The 24845-nt window shown below is 44.2% G+C and overlaps 1 protein-coding gene across 5 annotated transcripts in view; it reads right to left on the reverse strand.

The window, feature by feature from the left end:
- znf512b (zinc finger protein 512B) overlaps positions 1–24845 on the reverse strand; it is an 81766-nt gene continuing 56921 nt past the window's right edge. For all 5 annotated transcript variants that reach the window (XM_083769078.1, XM_083769080.1, XM_083769077.1 and 2 more), the window contains 7 exons: positions 14286–14384; positions 12156–12791; positions 10379–10759; positions 8766–8867; positions 7171–7233; positions 5757–5855; positions 1–3301 (listed from right to left, as the gene is read on the reverse strand). In XM_083769078.1, coding sequence (XP_083625204.1) covers positions 2882–3301; positions 5757–5855; positions 7171–7233; positions 8766–8867; positions 10379–10759; positions 12156–12791; positions 14286–14384 — 1800 coding nt within the window. In that variant the 3' untranslated portion in view covers positions 1–2881. The remainder of the gene's footprint in view (positions 3302–5756; positions 5856–7170; positions 7234–8765; positions 8868–10378; positions 10760–12155; positions 12792–14285; positions 14385–24845) is intronic.

Genomic DNA, 24845 nt, shown 5'->3' on the forward strand with positions numbered 1-24845 from the left:
AAATAGATCTATGATCTTTCATTTTTCAGCAAGCAAGTCATTGTTATTCATCATTATGGATAATATACACACTAAAATATAAATCAAATATTCATGGTTCTTTCATTTGCTCAAATCATTTCATATAACTTTGTGGATTCAAGTATCTACTTTTAAAGGTTGTTAAAGTGAAAATATTATTATTCTCTGATTGCACACATTAGGTCTTTCCATACATGAAAGAATCTTGTAAAATTGGACTATTTTATTCCTTATAACCTTTTTTATTTCATAACTTTTTAAACATTATTATTATTATTAATCTGAGGATGGACTATCAGTGACCGAGCAGCCTTGTTTTCAACAGGACCAGATATGGCTTTAGTATCATGAGTTAGAAATGATGTTCCTGCTGAATCACATAGAACTACACAGTAAAATCTTTACAGTAGTGTACAGTCATCTGCACACTGTCAGAGTTAAATGAAAGCTGAAATTCATAACTTTTCTTTTGTGAACAAAGCGTTATTTTAACCAATCTGTCACTACAACAGTAGAGCATATGTTAATACAATATAACAAACACAACTGTGGTAGTTATATTTGGTCTCCCTGTTCTTCGACTGAGCAATTCAGATGGCTGTGATTGGGTAAGGGCCACTACTGGTTGACAATAGGTCCTGCATGAAGCTCAAAGCATAATATCCCTGTCGACAAAACACATTTTGACGCTTGTGAGGGAGACCCGAGGTGAATCCTGAGTAGGACATAATACATTTTACGGATTACAGCTTTACAGTACTCACAACTTTACTGTGTAGTAAGAGTTTTAACGTGCTGCTCGTTATCCATCGAACTACAAATTTTAGTGTTCGTGTAGTTTATCTTAGGATTCATACATAATCCTGCTTCTACGTCTCACTTCGGCGAGGCTCGGTAAGGGTTAAAATACTCCTAGAGTGCAAAAATACAAGAGGGCAGCCGGAAGGGGGGGTTAAGGGTTAAAGTGCAAAGGTAAATAGCTTTTTAGAGACCCAGGAGTCAAACATTAAGCATGACGATCACTTCTTGAATATTCATTTTGCAAAGACTTGCCGTTTCATAAAAACACCGTCGTCCACAGACTTTGTACAAAAGACGACTGGTTAATTATTTCGTTTGCTCAGCTGTTTGATTCTAGTGAACGCCTCGCTAGGTCCTTGAGGCTCACTTTTAGTGCTGAATTTACGCCCTGTCGCACGCCCGCTGTCGCTCGCCTGAAAAGGAAAGCTGAACGATGCGTCGTGCAATGGAGTCTAAATAGAGCTTTTTTAAGATGGTAGCATCTCATTTGATTGTGCCGCAATGGTGCAACAAGATCTCCTCCACACGCCTCCCCACTTTCTGTCAAGCATTTCGCATTCATCAATCCTATTTCTTGGACAGAATACTTCAAGTTCTATTAAATCTATTAAAACAATGTCACATTTAGTATTACTGTGGCTGAATGAAACAATACCACAAACCTATTATTATTATTATTATAAACTGGCTTGATCTCTCGCTTGTTTTTTTTCTTCTTCTGGATATTCTGCTTAAGTTGCTCTATAAAAACTGTGGCCTTTTTGTTAATTAATTAAATTTGTCAAATCGGACCGATTTCGTACTGTAATCATGTGTCGACATAATCTCAAAAGAAAAGGCGTTGAAATTACATTTAGAAAGTAACAAAAATCATTTGATATCGAACCACACGCAGAGCAACAATGCAGAGCAGAACATGATTAACAACTGATTAATGTGTTAGCTTACAAAACATTCAGTTGTAAAAAAATCTAATCAAATAAAAATAAAGCATGAAAACAAAAATGAGGGGAGAAAAAGAAAAGTGACAAACGTAGATCAATACAACATTGCACTATTAGCTCGCACAGCACATAATTTAGATTGCTTATGATCCAATTTCACACGTTGGCCATGACAAGTGATAGATGGCATCATTGCTTTGAGTATATAGATATATAGATATAGATATCGTTTATGTACATAGTACAGTATATCCGTGAGATAAAAACAAAATGTGAAAACACTATTATCAATAAAAAAGGACCTCACCATGCTAATAGAATATCCTTTTAAAAAACCTCTCAAACACAAACATGAACCTATACTGACCTGTTCACACTCAATTTAGTTTAGAATACTACTTGAGATTAGAAAACGCTATCCTTATTAAACGAAAAAAAATAAAAAATAAAATAATACTATTAACCACTCTGGCATCCCTATTTTCATTATACTGTAGGTCGAAAATAGCTGATCTAGAAGCTCAGTGAGCTTGTAGAGTGGCAATTAGATTATTATTATTATTATTATTTTAAACAGGGCTGAAGTGGTTCACTTCTGCTTATGACTACATGAAACTGAAATGTTGTGCCATTAATAATGCTGAAATTAAATGGAATGAAGGGGGAAAAACCAAAGCGTTCCACATGGACGTGGTTACTGTATATATACCAGTATAGACACATTGTAACTGTAGGGCCATTTAAAACATGGTTACTGTATATATACCAGTAGACACATTGTAACTGTAGGGCCATTTAAAACGTGGTTACTGTATATATACCAGTAGACACATTGTAACTGTAGGGCCATTTAAAACGTGGTTACTGTGTATATATATATATACTGTATATATACCAGTAGACACATTGTAACTGTAGGGCCATTTTAAAATCACCATTTTAAAGTGTGAACTAAGAGTTTTGTACTTTTGCAAGGTTGTCGAACGACGCGTTCTTCTCTTGTGCCGAACGTCCTCATGGGCGTTATTAGTAACATCTTTTAAACACATCCTGGTTTTGAAAATGTGAACTGATAGCATCCACTCCTGGGCTGTTGGGGTTGGGCGGGGGGGGGTCTATTCGGGGGGTGGCAGCACCCTCTTGGGTTTGCTCCGTCTGGGGGCGTGGGAGGAGGTGACGTGCTGTCTGTTTAGGACCGCACTCCCACTGCTGTCCGTGGGGCTTGGGTTCTGGTGGGTCTGGGTCTGGGTGGTGCTGAGGGTCTGCATGGGGGAGGTGGAGGAGGGGCTGAGGGTGGTGGTGGTGGTGGTGGGAGGAGGAGTCGAGTTCAGGGCGATGCCACCGCCGTCGGGAGTCTTTTCCGGGACGGGGACCGGATCGGCCGCCAGGGGGCGCTCTTTGGGCTTCCTGCCTCTCTTCTTGCCAGGGGTGGCTCCGTTCCGCACCTCGGCTTTGATCCCCCCGTCGCTCTCCGGGGCTTTGCTCTTGCTGCTGGAGGAGACGGTGTGAGTGGGGGCCGCCGCTCGGAACCAGTTCTGTGGGGCGAAGGAGGCGCAATGAAGTCATTCTACGCAAAACAACGCTTTCCTCTATTTTGACCCCTTTTCTCCCCAATTTAGTCGTTATGCCACAGGTCTGTGTTGTCACTGCTGTCCTACTGGCTGTGAGGAGCCCCCACCGGGAGGACATAGGGCCTTCGTCCTAGTCCTCCCGCCCAACACTCCCCACTGACAGCTGCGTAGGAGTACGTGTAATTACCTCCCCGACCTGCTGGGGAGGTGGAGGATGAGTCAATGTCTAAAACATTGACACAAAATGTTTTACACAAAGTTTACCGTGATCGTCTGTCATTTAACAAAAAGAAGACAAAAAAATGTGAAGTTGATGAATTTGGCAAATTACTTTGCTAAATTAGCCCCATATTTGCACGTCGATTTCAGTATTGGCATTTAGCGAAATGACAGACAACTATTTGAGGATTTTTACGGTCTGTGATTAAGTAATTTACTTTTTGTTCACTCATGTGTGGGAAAACCCCAGCCTCGGTCAGATCTGGCCACATGTTGTTGTTGCACCATTTTCACTTAGCTAACTCTCTCCCCACAATTCCTGCTGTAATTGGAAGAAAAACTCTCTCCTGTCGTTAATCACTTCCCTGTGCTTCAGCATTAACCCTTTAGCCTCACCATTTATACGCTGCAGTGTGGCTGCCTGGCTGGAAGAACACTTCAACAAGCGACTGGGCAACTGGTTACGCCTGGCTGTTTTGTATCTTTGCCGCCACTATAGAGCGTCGCAGTCCCTCCCCCTTTCAGAACGACGAGTGGCCCAGGAAATGAATCCCAATGCATTTTTCCCATAGGCTTTTCTTAAAGTATTTATTTAAAGACGGTTACAAACAAAACAAATAGTGTTGTCTCCTGCCTTTATTTTCTTCTTTCTAATGATTTGATCGGCCCAAAATATTGTGTTCATTGTCATGATTTGTCACGATCAGAGTTGGCTTTGTCCGCGGCGTAACCGTCTTTAAATAAATACTTTAAGAAAAGTATTTGGGAAAAATGCATTGGGATTCATTTCCTGGGCCACTCGTCGTTCTGAAAGGGGGAGGGACTGTGACGCTCTATAGGGTGAATGCTGCTGCTGTACTCAAATGTTTTATTTAAGTAAAAGTAGCAATGCTGCAATGTCGAAATACTCCATTACAAGTAAAATCCGGAATTCCAAATTTAAAGTAAAAATATATTGATATCAAAATGTACTTAAAGTACCAAAAGTAGAAAGTACTTGAAAAAATAGCAGATCTACAAGCTCACAATGCATCATCGGCTATTTCCATATGGCTGAACAGCTGAAGTGGTTTATGTATGTTTTGTAATAACAATAATCTACAAAGTAACTAGTAACTAAAGTTTTCAAGTAAAAGTACAAAATTTGCCTCTGAGATGTAGTGGTGTAGAAGGAAAAGTACTGACATTTACTCAAGTACTGTACTTACAGTAAGTACAGTACTTGAGTAAATGTACTTTAGTTTACACCACTGCCACAGAAATGGCCAACGTGCAAGGAACAGCTTTGTCCGTGTCCTGCACCTACGTATGTGTTCACCTATGTGACTATGAGCATCATATAATGAGTACCAGTAGGGGCGCTGTTTGCCAGAAACAAAGAGAGAGAGACAGAGAGACAGGCACTGTTGCCTGCTAATGAGAGAGAGAGAGAGAGAGAGAGAGAGAGAGGAGGGGGGGGAGTTGCATCATAAAGTGTCACTCACATGTATCAGTCTCTGTTTCAACTGCTGTCCGCACGACACTGAATATTAGAAATAATTTCGTGATTTTCTGCCTATGGGCCGAAGTCAGGACTGATACCGCGGTGGAGCAACGTGTTAGTGAACCCGCCCTATCAGACGGACTAATGCCAGGCTACAAGGTTTCCCCCCCGACAGCTAAGATAAGAGTAAATAATACGGCACGCTCTCACTGCAAGTGATTCAATTTACAATTATAATTTACAATTTAGGCATTTAGCAGACGCTCTTAATCCAGAGCAAATTACATTAAGCAATACTAAAAAGCATGGCATACATCACAAATATAAAAAGTTGAAACATGCGTAAGCTAAGAACGTAACAGTGTATCTATGTAAACTATACATACTATACTATATTACATATTATACATGTGTACTATAAAGTGCTATGACTACATAAAATGTAATTCTAGTGCTGTCTACGTATAACAAGCTATAAGTATGTTTAAAATACTATCTAAGTCTACATAAAGTGCTAGGCTAGGGCGAGTGCTATGGGCCATGGTGGAGTCTGAAGAGGTGGGTTTTCAGACTACGGTTTTCAGAACAGTATACGCTGGCCTCAAGAGAAACAAGCTTTAGGTCTACTGGACAGGACACGCTGCCTACAGTAAGTGTCAGGCTTGGGGAAAACAAAGCGGCGTGTAGCTACAAGAGGAGAGGCGTCTGTCAGCTCACCTGTGAGTGAGTCTTGCTGATGTGATATTTGACGCCACTCTCCGAGCTGAACTCCTTCTGACAGATCAGACACGTGTACTTCCCCAGTTCACCTCCTCCCTGCACGCACGCACACATGCATGGACACGCACACGGACGCACGCACGCACGCACGCACGCACGCACGCACGCACACACACACACACACACACACACACACACACACACACACACACACACACACACACACACACACACACACACACACACACACACACACACACACAAATGTAGTTGCAAGGACATTAACACGCATCAATCTCGAGGACATCAACATTTTCAAACTGCAATGTTATGGATGTCACGTATACGTTTGTAATACATTTAAACCCAAGCAGCAAGTTATATACTTAACTTAAGGCCAAAAATAGCCGATCTACAAGCTCACAATGAGTTGCAGCATGATGTGTTGTGAGCAATATTTGCACATCAATGCGACCTAATAATCCATATGTATGTAGATCAGCTATTTGTGGTGAGCGACAACTTATAAATAATAATAATAATAATAATAATAATAATAAGAGGAATGAAAATCAGGCTTTAGGTTCTTACGTACATGTACACGTACAAATACAAATACACATGCACACAAAACACCCGACAGGACCTGAGACCTGTACGGGACGGATCTGTGTTTTATCATAATCACTCAGAGCCGGGTTGTAATGGGCCGTACTGTATATCCTGTGTGAGTCGGGACTGTCTATCATCAGACGTGTACTACTGTGTGCCCGTGTGTGTGTGTGTGTGTGTGTGTGCAGGCGCGACACACTGCACTGGTGAAAGAGAAACGCAATGAAGTGCTGTTTAACTGTTTTAGGCTGGTTTAGGATCAGCGCAACAACAACAAAAAGTTGAGCTACGCAATGCATGCGTAGTGTACCATACTGCAAGGCTAAGCCAGCTGCCACAGCCTGCCTGCCTGGCTGATTTGAATGTAAAACTCTCTCCCTAGGTCATCCTCAGATGAGCCCTCCACCGTCGCTTTCAGTCATCCCGGTTCTTCGTACATCTGGTCAGTTTGTTGGTACTTTGCAACACACTGGCGTACAATCATGGATTCCTTGCCAGGTCTTTAAAATCTTTAATTTAATAATCGGATCTCGGGAAAAAATCAAGTCCACAGGTAAAGAAGGAATATCGGAACGGCTCGGAATCTGACCAAATTGTCAAGGGTCCACTCTGGCTAGATGCCGTCATTTAAAATAAATTGGGAATTTGGGGTTCGGGACCATTTCTTGTTTGACCCGTGAACGGTTAACACAGGCAAGCAAGCAAGCACGTAAACACACACACACACACACACACACACACACACACACACACACACACACACACACACACACACACACACACACACACACACACACACCTGGCTGCAGTTGGCTAGATGGGCTTTGAGTCCAGACACACTGGAGTAGACAGCTTCACAGTTCTGGAAAAGAGAACAAACAAGACTGAGCCACAGTAACACAATACCAGGAGAAAATGTTGAAACATACACACGTACAATTTAAATACTCTGTACATTTGTTATATGTTTAAATACCAATGTAAGCAAGCCTTTGAACTAATAGGTGGGAAATAGTAACCTGACTCCGCCAGATGGAAGAAATGCTTGTTTCACAATCAAATTTGTTTCACAACGTGAAACAAAATCCTTTCACCTGCATTTTTCACATCTGCTCTTTATAACGCCACCAGGTGGCCAACATATGCATTGTAAAACACTTTTTTGGATATTACTCCTACGCAAATCGCTACACATGATTCTCTATACGGGGATAATAAATCTTTTTTTTTTTAAAGATTCCCTGATCCATGTGATCAGGACGGATCTATTTGATTTCTCCTGACTGGCTAAGATTGCCTTACAAAATTCTGCAAATCATTAACAAAGCGTCCGATTGCGGTGAAACTGTGCATGCATATTCGCACTAGGCTGAGGAAGAAATGCCACTTGACATTTTTCCAAAAACGCTCCTATCCTGGTGGAGACCTGTGCCCCAAGCGTGAATTCCGTTTGTGTCCGAGCATAGGCAATAGGCATGGTAACGCCCCGCTTGCCTGTGATTGGCCTACCGACACTGCCCTCCTACTTGACTGTCCTCCGAGGTGGATATGCTATGCTGCATAGTCTGATGCTAGGTTACTCCGTGGTGGGAAGTGGTCCTCCTGGAGGTATGATACAAGAGAACGCTATTATGTACGTTTTATTTTTGTAGAAGAGGCAAACTAATATTGTGTATGCCGTTTGCTTTGATGGAATAATGGATTGAACATGTACGCCATAATATGATTTGATTTGGGTGTGTTCTAAAATAAAGTGTTTGTGTTGATTATTGTGTAATTTGTGTAAACATTATGTGTAAACATTATTGTACACTATAAAAATGTCTATTTTCCCTTCATCTTTATCCTTTTTAGTGTAATAGTATATCTATAATTAGATTAATACACGGTAATCAACACTAACACTTTATTTAGAACACACCCAAATCAAATCATAGTACAACATACGTGTTATTCAATCAAAGCAAACGGCATAAACAATATTAGTTTGCCTCTTCTACAAAAATAAAACGTACAAGTTAGTTACGCGTGTGCCAAGCTGTCATTCTCTTGTTGTATTATTTATTTCTCAATCTCACCACAGAGTAACCTCGCGTCTCGGAGGACAGTCAAGACAGGCAGTGTCAGTAGACCAATCACAGGCAGGCGGGGCGTTACCATGCCTCAGCCATGTCTATGCTCGGACACAAACGAGATTCACGCGTGCCCCAAGGGGCACTTTATTAGTTCATCATTTGTTTGCCGTTTCCGTTTCAGTCCAGGGACTGTTTAACTTCACTGGGAGGCTGTTCTTGTAGTAAGCAGTATGTGTGGTCTGCTACTCACACAGACTACTGCACATAACTATTTTACTTTACTTTAGCACATTAGAGAGTGCAAATGCTTGGTCCTTACACTGTTGATGCAGCAGATGAATCCTTTCTCCTTGACTTCATTCTTCCACGTCTCCAGTAGGTCCGGGCTGAAGTTGGGAAGGCCGGGCCGAGTATAGTTTAGCTGAAACATAAGGAACCACCAGTCAGTCAATATCCCCTGTCTGCATGTGTTCAGACATTACAGCCATGACAGAAAAAGACTGGGTTTAACTACCATATTTGTAATTTTGTATAGTTGCACTTACAGAGTAACTGTGCTTATTCCATGTTGTATACACATTTAGTAGTTATACTCCTCCTGGCAATTTAAGCATTTAGCAGACGCTCTTAATCCAGAGCCATTTACAGTAAGCCAGGTTAATACATCAAATTCATAGAAATAGTAATGTAGGATTACAGGTAAACCAAGAACTAATCATCAGTCTACACCAGGGGTTCTCAAACCTTTTACAACCCCATATTATGAGGGATTTTTTGGGGGAGACGACCGCACTTTGTGGCCCCCTTCCCGCGACCCGACTTTGAGCCGCGACCCATAGTTTGAGAACCGCTGGTCTAAACTAAACAGTATAATATCCAAAAATAAAATAATCTCTACATTTGAACTATACAAACTATACTATAGGTGCAACAAATGAACCTGCCATCTGCAGGGCTTAAAGCAAAAAACTGAAAAAGACTGAAAATGTTCTTTTGCAAATCTGCACTGATCTCATTAAATGACCCCTATGAGATCCTCAGGACTGACTATAGATAATTAGATATAGGTACAACCAGTATAGTAGCAGCAAAGTGACTTTATGCCTAAAGTAACTAAGTATATGTACTCAAGTACAGTACAGTTTAGAGGTATTCTTTTTAACTTCACTGGAGCATCTCCAATTTCCAATACTTTTACTTCTACTCCATTACATCTCAGAGGAAAATATTATACATGAACCACTTCAGCCCTATATACATTACGGTTATGGCCATTTGAAAATAGCTAACAGCTACAAGCTAACAACAATGCCACACATTGTGAGCTTTGGCTATTTTCAAAAGGTTTTATACATTTGAAAACTTGTGAAATGGGACATTCTGCATAATGAGTTTCTATAGTTTCTTTGTACTTTTGGTACTGTACCAACTACCAATACCTCTGTGCTGAAAGTGTTCATAGGTGGTTTTGAGGTGGATTTGGTGACGTGACGATGATGTTGACTGAAGTGCACTTAAAGCAGAATGAAGACATCAGTAACAGTGTTGAGTGTTTCCTGGAGGGAAGTGAGATACCGGGTGGTGTTTATCTGTTTGATGTCAAACACAATTTCAGCTTTCTCTTTCTGCCGCTGTGATGCAGTCCGTTGTCCTTTTCATGTTCGGGTTGGCTTTGATGTACCGGTGTGTGTGTGTGTGTGTCATAATTCCTCTGATGTGTACTGTGTGTGTGTGTGTGCGTGTGTGTGTGTGCAACATTTACAAAAGAAACACAAAAAGCTTGAATACGGAGATAAAAGGTTTCTTCATATTTAAACTGACATGATGCTTTCCCAGATTGAAAGCTATCAAATAATATAGGTAATATAGGTTTTCCAGGTCTTAATGGGTTAGTAGATGCATGAGCATAATGGTACATGGTGCTCCTCTCACCCTCTTGCTGTCGGGCACCAGGTCGTCCTTGATGCGTCTCTTGGTGCCCCAGTCCTTGGCCAGCTCGTCCTCGGCTATCTCCTGCAGGTGGAACACGGCCACCTGGGCCGAGCGCCGCCGTACCCGGCCGCTGGGCGTCCGGTCCAGGTCCTCCCCCACGGTGGTCTGCCGCTGCTCCGTGCTCACCCTGTCCCTCTCCCTCTCCCGGGCCTCCTTCTCCCTCTCCCTCTCCTTCTCCCTGGCCGTGTCGCGCTCCTTCTCCTTGGGCCATGAGCAGCATGTGGCCGCCGTGGTCGGCCGCTCCGGCCACTCCTTCCTGGAGTCGGCCTGGTGACTCTGCTCCTTCCTCTGCCCCGACGATGGAGATTCCTCGCAAGTCACCTAGAGGACAGAGGTCAGAGGTGAGAGACGCTTCGCTTTAGCGTCCGGTCGAGGAGAGATGCCACCAAATACACGTCACCATCTATTCCTGAATGCTATATAGAGCGTCGCAGTCCCTCCCCCTTTCAGAACAACGAAAATGAAAAGGAAATGAAAACGCAATGCATTTCCCCATAAGCAGTTTTTTTTAAGCGTCGTACGAAGCCAACTCTTGTCGTGACAAATCATGACAACACACACAATATTTTGGACCAAACAAATAATTACAAAGAAGAAAAACAACAAAAAAAGTGTTTTAACCTGCCGTTTGTTTGGCCCGAAATATTGTGTGTGTTGTCATGATTTGTCACGACAAGAGTTGGCTTCGTACGACGCTTAAAAGGTCTTTAAATAAATTAAATAAAAACTGCTTATGGGGAAATGCATTGCGTTTTCATTTCCTGGGCCGTTCGTTGTTCTGAAAGGGGGAGGGACTGCGCCGCTCTATAGAGCATCGCAGTCCCGCCCCCTCGAGAGACCCGGAAAATAATTCCCCATTCATTTTCTTTTTTTTTTTTTTTTTTTTAAGATATTTTTTTACGGCTTACGCCTTTTATTGATTTTTTAAGGGACAGATAGTAGGCTGACAGGAAACGGGAGAGAGATGGGGGGATGACATGCGGTAAAGGCCGTGTCGGGTTCGGGAGTCGAACCCGCGGCACACCGCGACTGGATCACCAGTCCGGTGCCCAGACCGTTACGCTACGGCCTGGGCCTCCCCATTCATTTTCCTCATAGACTTTTCAAAAAGTATTTATTTCAACTCTTGTTGTGACAAATCATGACAATAAACACAATGTTTTGGGCCAAACAAAGAATTAGAAAGTAGAAAAAACGACACTTTTTTTGTTGTTTTTCTTCTTTGTAATTATTTGTTTGGTCCAAAATATTGTGTTTGTTGTCATGATTTGTCAAGACAAGAGTTGGCTTTGTACGCTTGTAAGGTCTTTAAATAAATACGTTTCGAAATGTCTATGGGAAAAATGCATTGGAAACTATTTCCTGGGCCTGGCGTCGTCATGAAAGGGGGCGGGACTGCGACACTCTATATACTTCACCCCCAGACCAGGAGTGCTGACGGAGTCTTTGCAGTTACAGGTTGCTTTCTATAGTCGTTAATGTATTGGAGAAACAGTAATGGCCCTAGTATGCTTCCTTGGGGAACCCCACTGTTCAGTGGGAGGAACGAAGACAAACGCCTTTTGTAGGTCCAGCATGACCATGCCGCAGTATCTGCCCGAGTCTACTTCACGTTTGACGTGGTCGCTCAAATACAGTAGAGTAAATACAGTGGAGTGGGATGTTCTGATTGGAATTCAAACAGCAGGTGTCACCCTGTGAGGTGTGTACGACTTACCCTTTCTTTGCCTGTGTTGTTGTTTGTGTCCGTGGTGGCGGCAGACACGTCCTTGTTGTGGTTGGTGATGGCGTTGGGGGCGGGGTGGTGCTCAGTGCGTGCGTGGTAGTCCTTGACCTTGGGCGCAGTGGGGTGCTCGGTGCGTGTGTGGTGGTCCTTGGCGTTGGGGGCGGGATGGTGCTCGGTGCGTAGATGGTACTCCTTGGCGTTGGGAGCGGGGTGGTGCTCGGTGCGTGCATTGTACTCCTTGGCGTTGGGCGCAGCGGGGTGCTCGGTGCGTGCATTGTACTCCTTGGCGTTGGGCGCAGCGGGGTGCTCGGTGCATGCATTGTACTCCTTGGCGTTGGGCGCAGTGGGGTGGTGCTCGGTGCGTGGATGGTAGTCCTTGGCGTTGGGCGCAGCAGGGTGCTCGGTGCGTAGATGGTACTCCTTGGCGTTGGGCGCAGCGTTGGCCGCAGTGTTGGGCGCGGCGGGGTGCTCGTTGCGTAAGTGGTAATCCTTGCCGGCCTTGGAGCGGTAGGTCTTCCCACAGTGTTGGCACAGGAAAGAAAGCTTCTCATCTTCCGAGAGCTCCCTGCCGCAGCGCTTCTGGTGGTACTGGTAACCCATCAGACTAGTGAACTGGGCAGAGCAGCCCTGTGGATGTGTGCACGTGTGTGTGCGTGTGTGTGTGTGTGTGTGTGTGTGTGAGGTCGTATGTAACATGGAGAGAGAGGAATGAGACGAAATTAATAAATGCAAACGTCAAAGGGCAAAGTTGAATTTAAATGGAACACAATCGTTGTTTTGGTTTTGCAATTTGTTTTTGTGCAATGTATTTATTCATTTACTTACTTTGACTGTCATTTATTTTTAGACATGAGAAAAGGGAGGTAAATTTGATTTGTTTTTTGTTTGTGGGTGAGTTTTAGGCAACGTGACAAGAACAAGAGCGAAAAGGGAGGGAAAGAGACAAACGACAGGATGCAGTGTCAGAGAGAGAGAGAGGAAGGGAGAAGACAAGAGAAGTGGGAATAAATAAAAACCTCTAACCTGCCGAGGGAGGATACAAAAACGAAAAAGACATTAAAAACAAACCGGAGTGAAAGGGGGAACAGAAAGGCAGGGGAGGGGAAAGAGGAGAGAAAGAACACGGATTAAAGAAAGAGAGAGAGACAGGAGATAGAGGGCTCCATTTTTTCCCACCGCCGTTACCCGCGACGTGGCCCGCAAGTCAGCCGCTGCCCGAAAAGGACAAGTATAGGAGCTTGCTTTGTCCCTTAATGGTATTTTGGTCCAGTGTCACCTGCTATCTATTTTAACGAGACCGGTATTTGAGCCTAGAGGTGTCGCCATGGGCGTGTTTCCCCTAAATCGCTATTTTGGTCACACACATTCGGGAAGGCGATAGAGGAGTTTAAAAGCACCCGTAAGCCGTATGCCAAATTAGTTTGGTATAGCGCGCGCCGCTATACCAAACTAATTTGACTGCGCGGCTGCATGGAGATGTCCACGGAGTGCAGGCTGTGTCATCTCTCCTTATTCTCCTACGCATCTCTTTGTAATTGTCCTATAATCAGCAGAGGTGAGTGCCTGCCACTTCCTTGTGTCCATTGTTTTTATATAATTGTCTAGTCAGTTATTTGGCTTGTGCCATTTGCTCATTCAGTTTCATCACCCCATAGAGCAGCAAATGGGCAGCACAAGTGAGCCTTCAAGGCACTCTTCCATGGGCTGTAACCCGTAAGGCTATGAAACAATATAGAACTGGGCATAACGGTCAACGGATAAGGGATCTCTTAAAGGCAAATGGCATGTGGCACAGTGATTGGTTTAATTACTGTAACGCCCAAACCACACCTATGCATAATGTAACGGAGGTGTTTTAGGGATTTAGGGACAGGTAACCAAACAACTTTAGTGGGGGAACACCCTTTCCCCACTGCTAAATCCCCAAATTGTGTATTTAGGAGCCCAGAGAGTGAGTGGTGGGAGAAGCTTGAGTTATAGTTAGTTGCATGCGGGTGTCACGTCTTGTGAGCTTGTAGATCAGCTATTTTCGGTGCTATAGAGAAAGAGACAGGCTTCTTATCGCAGAGCAGAGAGTGAAAGAGAGACAGACAGACAGACAGACAGAGCAGCATGACATGCCTCGCTAGGACACTTGATTCGTCCCATCTGTTTGAGCACGCGGCGCAGTCTCTCTCTCTCCTCCTGCTCGTCCCCCGCCTGGCCATCGCTCCCCGAGGGCTGAGAGAGAGGAGAGGAACAAACAGATAAACACACATACAGTATAAAGTCGCGCACACGCGCACGCACACACGCACGCACACGCAGGAACAAACAGATAAACACACATACAGTATAAAGTCGCGCACACACGCACGCACACACACACACACGCACACGCAGGAACAAACAGATAAACACACATATAAAGTTGCGCGCACACGCACACACACACACACACACACACGCACACGCACACGCACACGCACACGCACACGCACACGCACACACACACACACACACACACACACACACACACACACACTTCAATTTCTTTATTTGAGTCCACATTTATAAAATACATTTTCAAGGGCACAAATATATGTGTCTCAGTGCTTGAGTCCAAACAAGCCCTATAAATGTACAGAATATAGTCTACACATGAACTTATTCACAGCCAACATTGGGTCACTTCAGTCTGTCATATTACCAACACCGAAAGTAAATCAGCACCTTCTCCTCCAAATAGACCGACTGCCTATAATGGAGGAGATTGAACAGTATGTTGCAAAAGCTGCTTTTTAAAAAGCTGCTATATGAACACTTGTATTTTTTTCCCCATCTCAGGGCTGTCTCACACTGTGCCAGGGATCATTAAATGGTTTTCACGGCACGGGTGGGGCAGGGGGGCTGTTAGTCAAGGCATGGTTTATGACTAACTGTCAAAACCATGGCGGTGGTGGTGGTGTTGTTGTCGTCGCCTCGTGCCACCGCTGGGGTGTCGGCCGGTCGGTGCCAAGCCCCCCCCCCCCCCCCCCCCAGCCACCAGGAGGACCACGACAACAGATGGTTGATCTGCCAGGGAGGAGGAGGGGGAGGGGGAGGAGGAGGGGGGCACTGGAGGGAGGAAGAGGGAGACCGTCGGTCGGAATGTAAAAAAGAAACGAGAAAAAAAAAAACCCACAATGTCCTCATCGGGCGTCAACGTGTCAGAGGAGGATTGAGCAGATTCAGACACACAATAGCAGATCTAAAGTTCAAAGCGTGTCACTTTGTGCCACGCTGAGAGAGAGTTACAGGTGTGTTGTGTGAGATTATCATAATGATATCCGTTACAGCTGGTGCCCGTTGACGCTCGTTAATGTCAAGGCAATTATTATGCACTGTCAAATAGGTCTACATATATTCTAAATTAGCATATACTTGTATAGACATATTATAACCCTGTGATCATACAATTTTTCGTGCGGCCCCCCATACACGCTGTGCGGTCCCCCCATACACAATCATTGTACAGTTGTGGAACCTCTGCTATAGGTTCTGGGTTTACCTATGATGCCAGATTACCATTTCATTTGCATTGAATGTATTACCTTGTGTTTCCCTTGCTTACTGTAAATCGCTCTGGATTAAGCGCGTCTGCTAAATGCCTATACATTGTAAATAGTTTGAACCTCCAAGACAATGGCCGACTCGGCCACATCCCCCAAAATACCCCCCAAATACCCGTATGTGTGTCTCGGCCACAGCCCCCAAATACCCGTATGTGTGTGTCTCAGCCACAGCCCCCAAATACCCGTATGTGTGTCTCCGAGAAGGAGCAGGACACGAGATGGCGACAGGATGCATCCCTGCTCGAAAGTAAATGTTGTTACGGTGTTAAGCCCTGCAGGCAGAGAGTACAGACATAAGCTATTCTGCAGGGGAAAGGATCTGTGAAACTACACATAGAGACATCATGTATACTTAATGTCCACCGTCAGAGAGAGAGAGAGAGAGAGAGAGAGAGAGAGAAAAGACGCAGGGGAGAGAGGACTGAGAGAGAGGAGAGAGAGAGAGAAACAGAATGAGAGAGAAAGCGGTAGAGAGAGAATGAGGGAGAGAGGAGAGAAAGGGAGAGTGAGAGAAAGCGCGAGAGAGAGAATGAGAAAAGATAGTAAGAATAAAAGAGAGAGAAAGTGAGGGAGTGGGCAGGGGGTGCTGAGAGAGAGAGAGAGAGTGTGTGTGTGTGTGTGGGGGGGGTTACAGGACAGTGGCAACACCACCAAGGTCAGTCTCAGCGGGTGAAACCTGCCCTTCTGTTGGGCCACACTGTGATTTAAATGCCATGGCGACTGCGATGACATCATCACCACCGGAAGGTTTAGTTGGGGAACAATACCTAGCAGCGCTTTCAAAGCGACGCTCGTGCCAACGCTCGCCGTTTCCACGGCGATGGCTTCTTAGCCTGGCACGAGGTGGGGGGGAGGGGTTTGTTTGTCTTGGAAGGAGCGGTTATAGGAGACAGTTCAATGGGTTCAGGGCTGAGGAGGGAGACCGACCAATCTGAACGTTTTGGACGGTTGGCGGTTTTTAAAACACGCCCCTTCCTCTTTTCTTTTTTGTCCCCCACGCCCCTCTCTCTGCTGGGATTGGCTGGCTGCCAACGAGGTCATGGCAACCCAACAGGTTTCAGACGGAAGACAAACGACTGTGACAAACTATTTAGCTTGCCAGCCACAGATGGCACCACCATCGATCATTGCTGCTAAATCAACTGTCTGTGATAAGGCACTCATAAGTCATAAACACTCATATGGTGTGCCTGACGGTACACACAGTACAATGTGGGGTACGGGGACCTCCAGGGGGTCCTTGAGGGGGGTTCCACGGGGTCCCCAGGTAAATGATTGATGGGTAGGAACTAAATGGTCTGGAATGGTCTGGAGGGGGGGGGGTGTCCCAGAGATAAGGAATGTGGTATCTGTCTAAAATACTATCTAAGTCTACATAAAGTGCTATCTAAGGGGCTAGGCTAGGGCAAGTGCTACGGGCCATGGTGGAGTCTGAAGAGGTGGGTTTTCAGACTACGGCGGAAGATTGGGAGTGAGGCTGCAGTTCTGACTGTGATGGGAAGTGCATTCCATAGTTTTGGAGCCAGAAGGGAGAAGAGTTTGGGACGTGTGGAGCGTTGTCCCGGCGTTTTTAGTGAAGGTACCTCCAGCTTCCCTGCGTTGGCTGATCTGAGTGCGCGGGAGGGTTTGTAGGGTACGATAATACTTGTGAGATATGGGGGAGCCATGCCTTTGGTTGCTTTGAATGCCAGCATCAGAGTTTTGTATTCTGTGCGGGCAGTGACCGGGAGCCAATGGAGGGAGCGGAGCAGGGGGGAGACGTGTGAGAATTTTGGCTGGTTGAAGACCAAGCGAGCTGCGGCATTTTGGATCAGTTGGAGGGGCTTAAGTGCACATGCCGGTAGGCCAGTGAGGAGAGAGTTACAATAGTAAAGTTTTGACGATTCCCTCAGCCCTCAGCAATAAGTGTCAAACAGAGCAAGACACTTGACCCCTAAGTGCTCCCCGAGCGCTACACACCAACGGCTGCTCACCGCTCCTAGGAGGGGGGGAAACGTCTCATAACGTTGCTGTCGGGCAGAAAACTCTTATCTTTTTTTATTTATTATTAATGCCATACTTGATCATACTATATGCAGCATCACACAAAAGCATAAAAAGTAGAAGATCAGCAAGCTTGAAACGCGACGTGTCACGTGATGCTTGTAGATCTGCTACTTTTGACGCTTTAGAATTTGAATCCTAACCTTATAGGTTTTGGACCTATACGGTTTCCACCCGACAGAGACGACATATATAAATATATATATACAAATTCATTGTTATTATTATTATTATTATTATTATATAGTGATAAAAAAACAGCCTAAGGACCAAATTATATCAAATTGGAGGACCCTTAAAAAAAGAAAGAAAAGGTTGAGAATCACTGCAGAATAGCACGTGCACGCACACACACACACACACACACACACACACACACACACACACACACACACACACACACACCTCTGCACACAAGGACATGTGCAGATAAGCGATAACGTACAACGCCAACAAACGCCACAAGCTCCAGTGCACATACACATATACACGTTCATAAATCATGCACGACTTATACGTTCTGAAACGTAGCGCTGCGACCGGTGAATTATTTAGCGTAACATCACAGGGAACAGCAGCGCACAACGCTCCGGTGTGTGGTACAGTGGCACGATAATATCTTAATGAGGCCTGCGCTGCGCTCGGCTGTCAGGAGTTAAGACAGCTGCAGAACGTAATGTGAGCAGTCAAGGGTGGGAATATCACTCATCATCAGTTGATAGATCCCAACGCCCCAGGGATCGGCTTTCTGAGAGGAGAGAGAGAGAGAGAAGCACCGGCAGCTGACGGTGAACAGAGACTCTACTATACTGTACTGTACTGTAAGAGAGAGTACAGGTGCTTATACTGGATTAAAGAAAAATGAGATCTCACGACTGAAAACGGTTGCACGGCCGAGTCCCATAATGGATTATGAAAAGGAGCCCCTCCCTCCCTCACACACACACACACACACACACACACACACACACACACACACACACACACACGCACACACACACACGCACACACACAACTAGTGCCGATTCCTAAACATTTAACACGATATGTAACATTATGACATTTTAGTAATATTGTTGCTGCTGTTCTACGTCTGCCGACCATGTGCAGAAGTCGCAGACTGAGGCTTTAACCTGTGCTTTTATACAAAAGTATGGAGGGAAAATGCGTCTGAATATATTGCTGTTTTAACGACTATACAAATTCTTAAAATAATAACCGAAAACAGCTACAAGTTCTTAAGTAAGCGCCTGTAGATAGGCAAATTTTTTTTTCCGCTGGGCAACATGCTGGCTTCAGATTATGGAATCCAAATGGCTGAAATCAGTCGGGGAGGCTGATGACTTGAATCAATGTACAGTGTACTGTACGTACACAGGCAATAAAACACAGGTTGAATGCAGGTACGGTTGTGAAGTTGCTTTAAGTTGTGCGCTAAGTACTGGGAGCTGATGGTAGGTTTGACCTCAGCAATCCATCTCCCAGGGGCCTAGAGGATTGAAACGGGGATGGACTCCTGCGCCCTAGCTGATACCGACAATAAGCCTCTCTGACTTACCCGGAAGGCTACTTACTTTTTGTGCGACACTGCTGTACAACCAAGTATAAAACAAGGGCTTAAGTGTTTAATTAGACTAATTGGTTTTGTCAGATCTGTTAGAATGTGTTGATAATATAGAATTATATATAGAAAAACTAATGTGCTTAAATATTACACATACATGTTTTATTATTGTTTTATCATTTCTTCTTTATTATGTACCGTACATCTCTTTTTGAGACATGTTTTGGGCTATAATATAATTTGACTTGAATGCCCCTTGGCCAAGGGGAGATGTATTATTCTTATGAGCTAGAACAGGGCTATACTCTGATACATTGACCTGCCTGTGACCTCAGCCCTGTGTCTTATGAGCTAGAACAGGGCTACTCTGATACATTGACCTACCTGTGACCTCAGCCCTGTGTCTTATGAGCTAGAACAGGGCTACTCTGATACATTGACCTGCCTGTGACCTCAGCCCTGTGGGAAACCCCATCAAGGTCATGCTACTAATGTAACACGCAGGATTTGAACCCAAGAGGGAAGCCAAACATCTTCACCGCTCAGACAAAAGGGGGATCTCTGCTTCTCCGCCGGGGGGGATTATTAGGCTGAGCTATTCAGTGATACTCCACCTTTTTCCATTTAACGTACCCCAAGGCACCACATTGACCCATTATTTGAATCCATTTAACGTACCCCAAGGCACCACATTGACCCATTATTTGATTCCATTTTTATAGTGCTAGAGTTAGACCCATTCTGGGCATGTCGAAATACAGGTGAACATTCTGCAAAGAGATTGAGGGCTCCATTTTCGTCACCGCTAAACCCCTTGGTCCTGATTCTTCAAAAACGAAATGCGCCAGAGTGTAACGGTGACGGAAACAGATATCGTATTTATCCGTCCGATCAAGCTACGTTGAGATGACGTGTTATTCAGAGAGTGGTGTGTACCACAGGTGCGCTGGCGTATCGCAGGTGTATGTCATACTGAAAGCAGCGGGTGCAAAGTGATCGGAAAAGCAACCGACAACCTCATCTGCATTGATCCACGCCCAATTTCATACCATAAAAGGCTTCAAGCATGACTCAGCAGACAGCAGTTTGTCTGAGATCACAGCCGCGGTCACTGCTATCCAAGCTTGCAACGTTGCGTGCTCCGCTGAAGCAATATAATTATAATTTATTTAATTAAGTTCGGGACCAAGGCGGGTGCTCACTCACACCTTTGCAGAGGTAAAACATATCCGATATTTAAAATATCGGATATGTCAATGCAAAAGTCGTCTTTTCAGCGAGAGAGAGAGAGAGACGAGAGAGGGAGGGGGGCTGCATGGGCCCTCGACACTGTTGCGCGATAAAGAACAGTAGCCCATACATTCATAAGTAAATATATTATAGGCCTGGGATCCTCTTGTCTGAAGAAATTATAATCCAGTGAGTTTATCCAGTGAGTTAAACTATTCTGTGTGTGGCATCCATGTGATCAATATCAATATACATTATTATAAATTCTGTCTGTCTGTCCGTCATGTTCACGAGTGGAGGTGAGCTGGTTTAAAACTGATATGACTGGCCGACTTTCAAACACGCTGCATTCATTAGGCTATAAATGTGGTCTTCTATTTTTTATATAGGGCTAATTAGCCCTATTCATTTTCCAATGTGAATCGGATCGGCAGCACGCTGCTGTCTGCCCCCCCCCCCCCACACACACACACACACACACCGAAACAACGTTAGATTCGTACAGTGCAAAATGCAGATAAGTGTAGGCCTATGTTCTTATTATAATTGTGAGTTTGTTTTTTAACATGCAGTCCGCGAGAGCCGATCTACAAGCTCACAACGAGTTGCACTGCGAGTAGCCTAGAGAAGGCTGTCAAGTGAGCAGCGCAATCGCGCATGGCATGCTATAGAAATATCCTAATAAATAAATAAAAAGGTGTCGGGGCTTGCAGGGGCAGTTTCCTTATGGGACTCTATAGGCTAACTTGCCTCTAGAATGCATGCATTTAGGCATACAAGTGCACTCGGCTTTTATATATATATATATCGTTTTTTTATGTGCTGATCGACCAATATGTTGGGGACACATGCCTACATATTTTATCTGAGATTTGGGAACAATTTATTGATTCAGCATGAAGACTAAAGCCTTCTGAATAAATCTATACGCTAGTGTATGCTTCCGCAAATTTCTCCGCCACCTAAAGAGCTCCCGTAGCATTTAGCGGAATTTCCGACCAACCAAAGACAGCGTCAAGTTCACGGCCATTTCCATGAATTCCAAATTAATGTGGGAAATCCACGTAAATGCCTTTCCGCCAGCGTCACGGCAATATATCAGCGGAAACGCGTTAATGAATCAGGCCCCTTATCCCTAAACTTTGTTGCCTTTTTTACTATTTTGCTAAACATTTTTGAATAGTTAAAATGGCCAGTCTACAAGCTCACAACGTGTCAATGTAGATTGGCTAGTTGAACTATTCAAAAATGTTTTTCAAAATAATAAAGAAAGGCAAAGAAGTTTAGGGATAAGGGGTTTAGCGGTGACGAAATGGAGCCCTTTAGTGTAGAGGGAAAAGGTGGAGACCACGTCACCCCAGTCAACTAAGTACCGGTATATATATATATATATAAGTTGGGGTTAACCACTAAACTAAAATAGTATATCATCTCTGTCAGGTGGAAACCTCATATGCCCCAAAATGTCACTTTTCAGGATTAAAATTAAAAAACAGCAAAAGTATCCACAAGCTCAAAAAACAAGCTTGTAAATCTGCAACTTTTGATGCTTTTGTGTGATGCTGTAATATGATCAAGCACGATCCTTTACGAAATAACTAAAAAAGTTAACAATAGCCTATACTTTGTTACTAGGCCCCTTGACCCCTTTGCATTGAAGAGCCAATATAATTTTTAACAGAATGATTGTCTGACGCTACAGCATGGCTTTTCAACAGGTGGTCCACAGAAATATTGCAGGTGGTCCCTGGCCATGCATTCAGATCAAATCAGTACTTTTCCTTTTTTAATTTATTTTACTTTTACTTTTATTTGCTACTCTTGTTTCTTGTTTGAATGTGAATAATATTCTGAGAGGATTTGAAGTGTCCTGTTTGGTCTAGGGAAAAAATAGTTGATGGATTCAAAATGTGGCTGTCTGCATCCAACAAAAATTTTACGCTTCTTGCTAAATTATATCCCTGCTGTTTACTGGAAATAAACGGCTTTGAAAACTAGATTTGTTTTAGCACAGCTCATGAATGTAGCCTGTGATAGTGTGATTAGTGAGTAACAAGGAAGAAGAAGAAGAAGAAAAGATAATCTTAACTTAAATGGTGCATGAACCCCCCCCCCCCCCCCCCCACCACTATTGTGTCAGGTAGGTCTCTGATGGACCCACCGAGCAATAGTGCTGGTCCCCCAGGTTGCGTTTAGTCAGGATAGTGGACATTTGGACAATGGGTCAAAATCAGTTGAAAACCCCTGCCCTACAGCATTGGTGTGGTTAACATAAGGCCCACCTCTCTGAAAACAGAGCGGTCCTTCCTGCTCCTTGCAGTGTGGAAGGGTTGGCTGCGTGCCAGGCGGTGTCAATGGATGCCGTTGGAAGAGACCACGGCATGCAGCCTGCTCCATCTACTGTTACCAACAGTTGTTTCTTCATAGAACCTACATATAGCCTGCTTATATTCACAGTTCATTATATTCACCCAGTCATATAGGCCTTGTCATAACACCACCGCCAGACATGCCTATATTATGGGATGCGTGGTGTCTCAATTCAAACCATGCCACCCCTTTTTCCCCTCACTGTATACTGTACCTCCTTTATGATGAATTCCCATTCTGTTCTTTGACTATATAGAAGTGTCTATTTGATAAATTGAACATGGTGGACCCTCTTGTAAACAAGTGTAATGCTTAATTGGGTCGTCCACTCACAGTTAACAGTCTTTGTATTGAGTTTGCGCTTGAAATGTCGTGGAGTGAACGGATTACAGACGTACACACGTACGTACAGAGACTTGGTGGCGCATTTATAGATACACACAAGTATACAAAATAGCAGATCCACAAGCTCGAAACAAACGGACTCACTGACTGACTGAAAAAAATGGCGTGTTTTGAGTTTGTAGATCTGCTATTTTTGCTACTTTTGAATTTGAATCCTGAAAAGTATCGACAGAGACGATAATGTAAAATGCATTGTTGTATTGTTTGTGTGGACAATTAGCTGTTACTGCAGTAATAACTAATGGGGATCCTACATGAATAAACAAATAATGCTTTGCCAAGCGTCTATAAAAACACAATTGGCCCATGTTCAGGGGAGGGAAGCCGGAGGGTGATATTTGTCACTAGACGTACTTGGTCTCCTACGTAACGGGCTGTGGCGGCACTCGTCAGCAACGACTGTTGGGTGGGAGGAGTAGGACGGAGGCTCTAGTCTCTGTCCTCCCGGTGGGGGCTCCTCACTGGCTAGGTGAGCCAGTAGGATACAACAGTATGTCCTCCCGGTGGGGGCTCCTCACTGGCTAGGTGAGTCAGTATAGGATACAACAGTATGTCCTCCCGGTGGGGGCTCCTCACTGGCTAGGTGAGTCAGTAGGATATAACAGTACGTCCTCCCGGTGGGGGCTCCTCACTGGCTAGCTGAGTCAGTAGGATACAACAGTATGTCCTCCCGGTGGGGGCTCCTCACTGGCTAGGTGAGCCAGTAGGATACACCAGCAGTGACAACAACACACCGAAATGTGTGTGTGGGGAGGAATCAATTGGCATAAAGACTAAATTGGGTAGAAAAACAAAAAAAAATGCCAAATTAATAAACAATTACATTTAGTTGGGGGATGCCCCGGGAACTCACTCGAGGACCACGAGGGAACCAGTGGTTCCCAAACTTTTTAGATCAAAGACCCAAAAGAGAAATTAGAAATTTGCCCGGACAAAAACTAGAGTATAGTGAAAATAGCACTGTAGCGTCAAAGTGCTATTACTTTGGGCTACTGGTTGCCCGATGCCGAGGATCTAGTTCAGACGTGTGATAAAAAGACTGATATCCAAACGTTTACTTAAAGTTCCAAAATGATATTTATTCACTGTAACTGTATTAAATAAAACAAAAGAGTGTCAAAACCATATCAATCACCAGCCTGTGTCTCACAGTCAAAAAACTGTTTGCCTTCACATCAGAACAACAACAGAGCATTCAATCAGGTCTCATTAAATAACCTGGCCAACCTTGACCTTGACCAAGGCCTTGTAATGACGTCATCAAAAAACATAGAAATAAAATGAATAGAGAAGAAATGGCTCTTACAAGCACAGTTTAACACAATTTGTGCCCAAGACGTCCACAGACGTCCTAGGAATTAATTGATGCAAAGTTGTGTGACTAAATCTCCTGGAACAATGTCATTTCTTTATTATTATTATTTATTCATATTTGTTTAGGTAGGAAACAAAAAAAAGGGGGACATATTTACCCGT

The sequence above is a fragment of the Protomyctophum parallelum genome, assembly GCF_964188405.1.
Source record: "Protomyctophum parallelum genome assembly, chromosome: 7".
In the NCBI taxonomy this organism is placed as follows: Eukaryota; Metazoa; Chordata; class Actinopteri; order Myctophiformes; family Myctophidae; genus Protomyctophum; species Protomyctophum parallelum.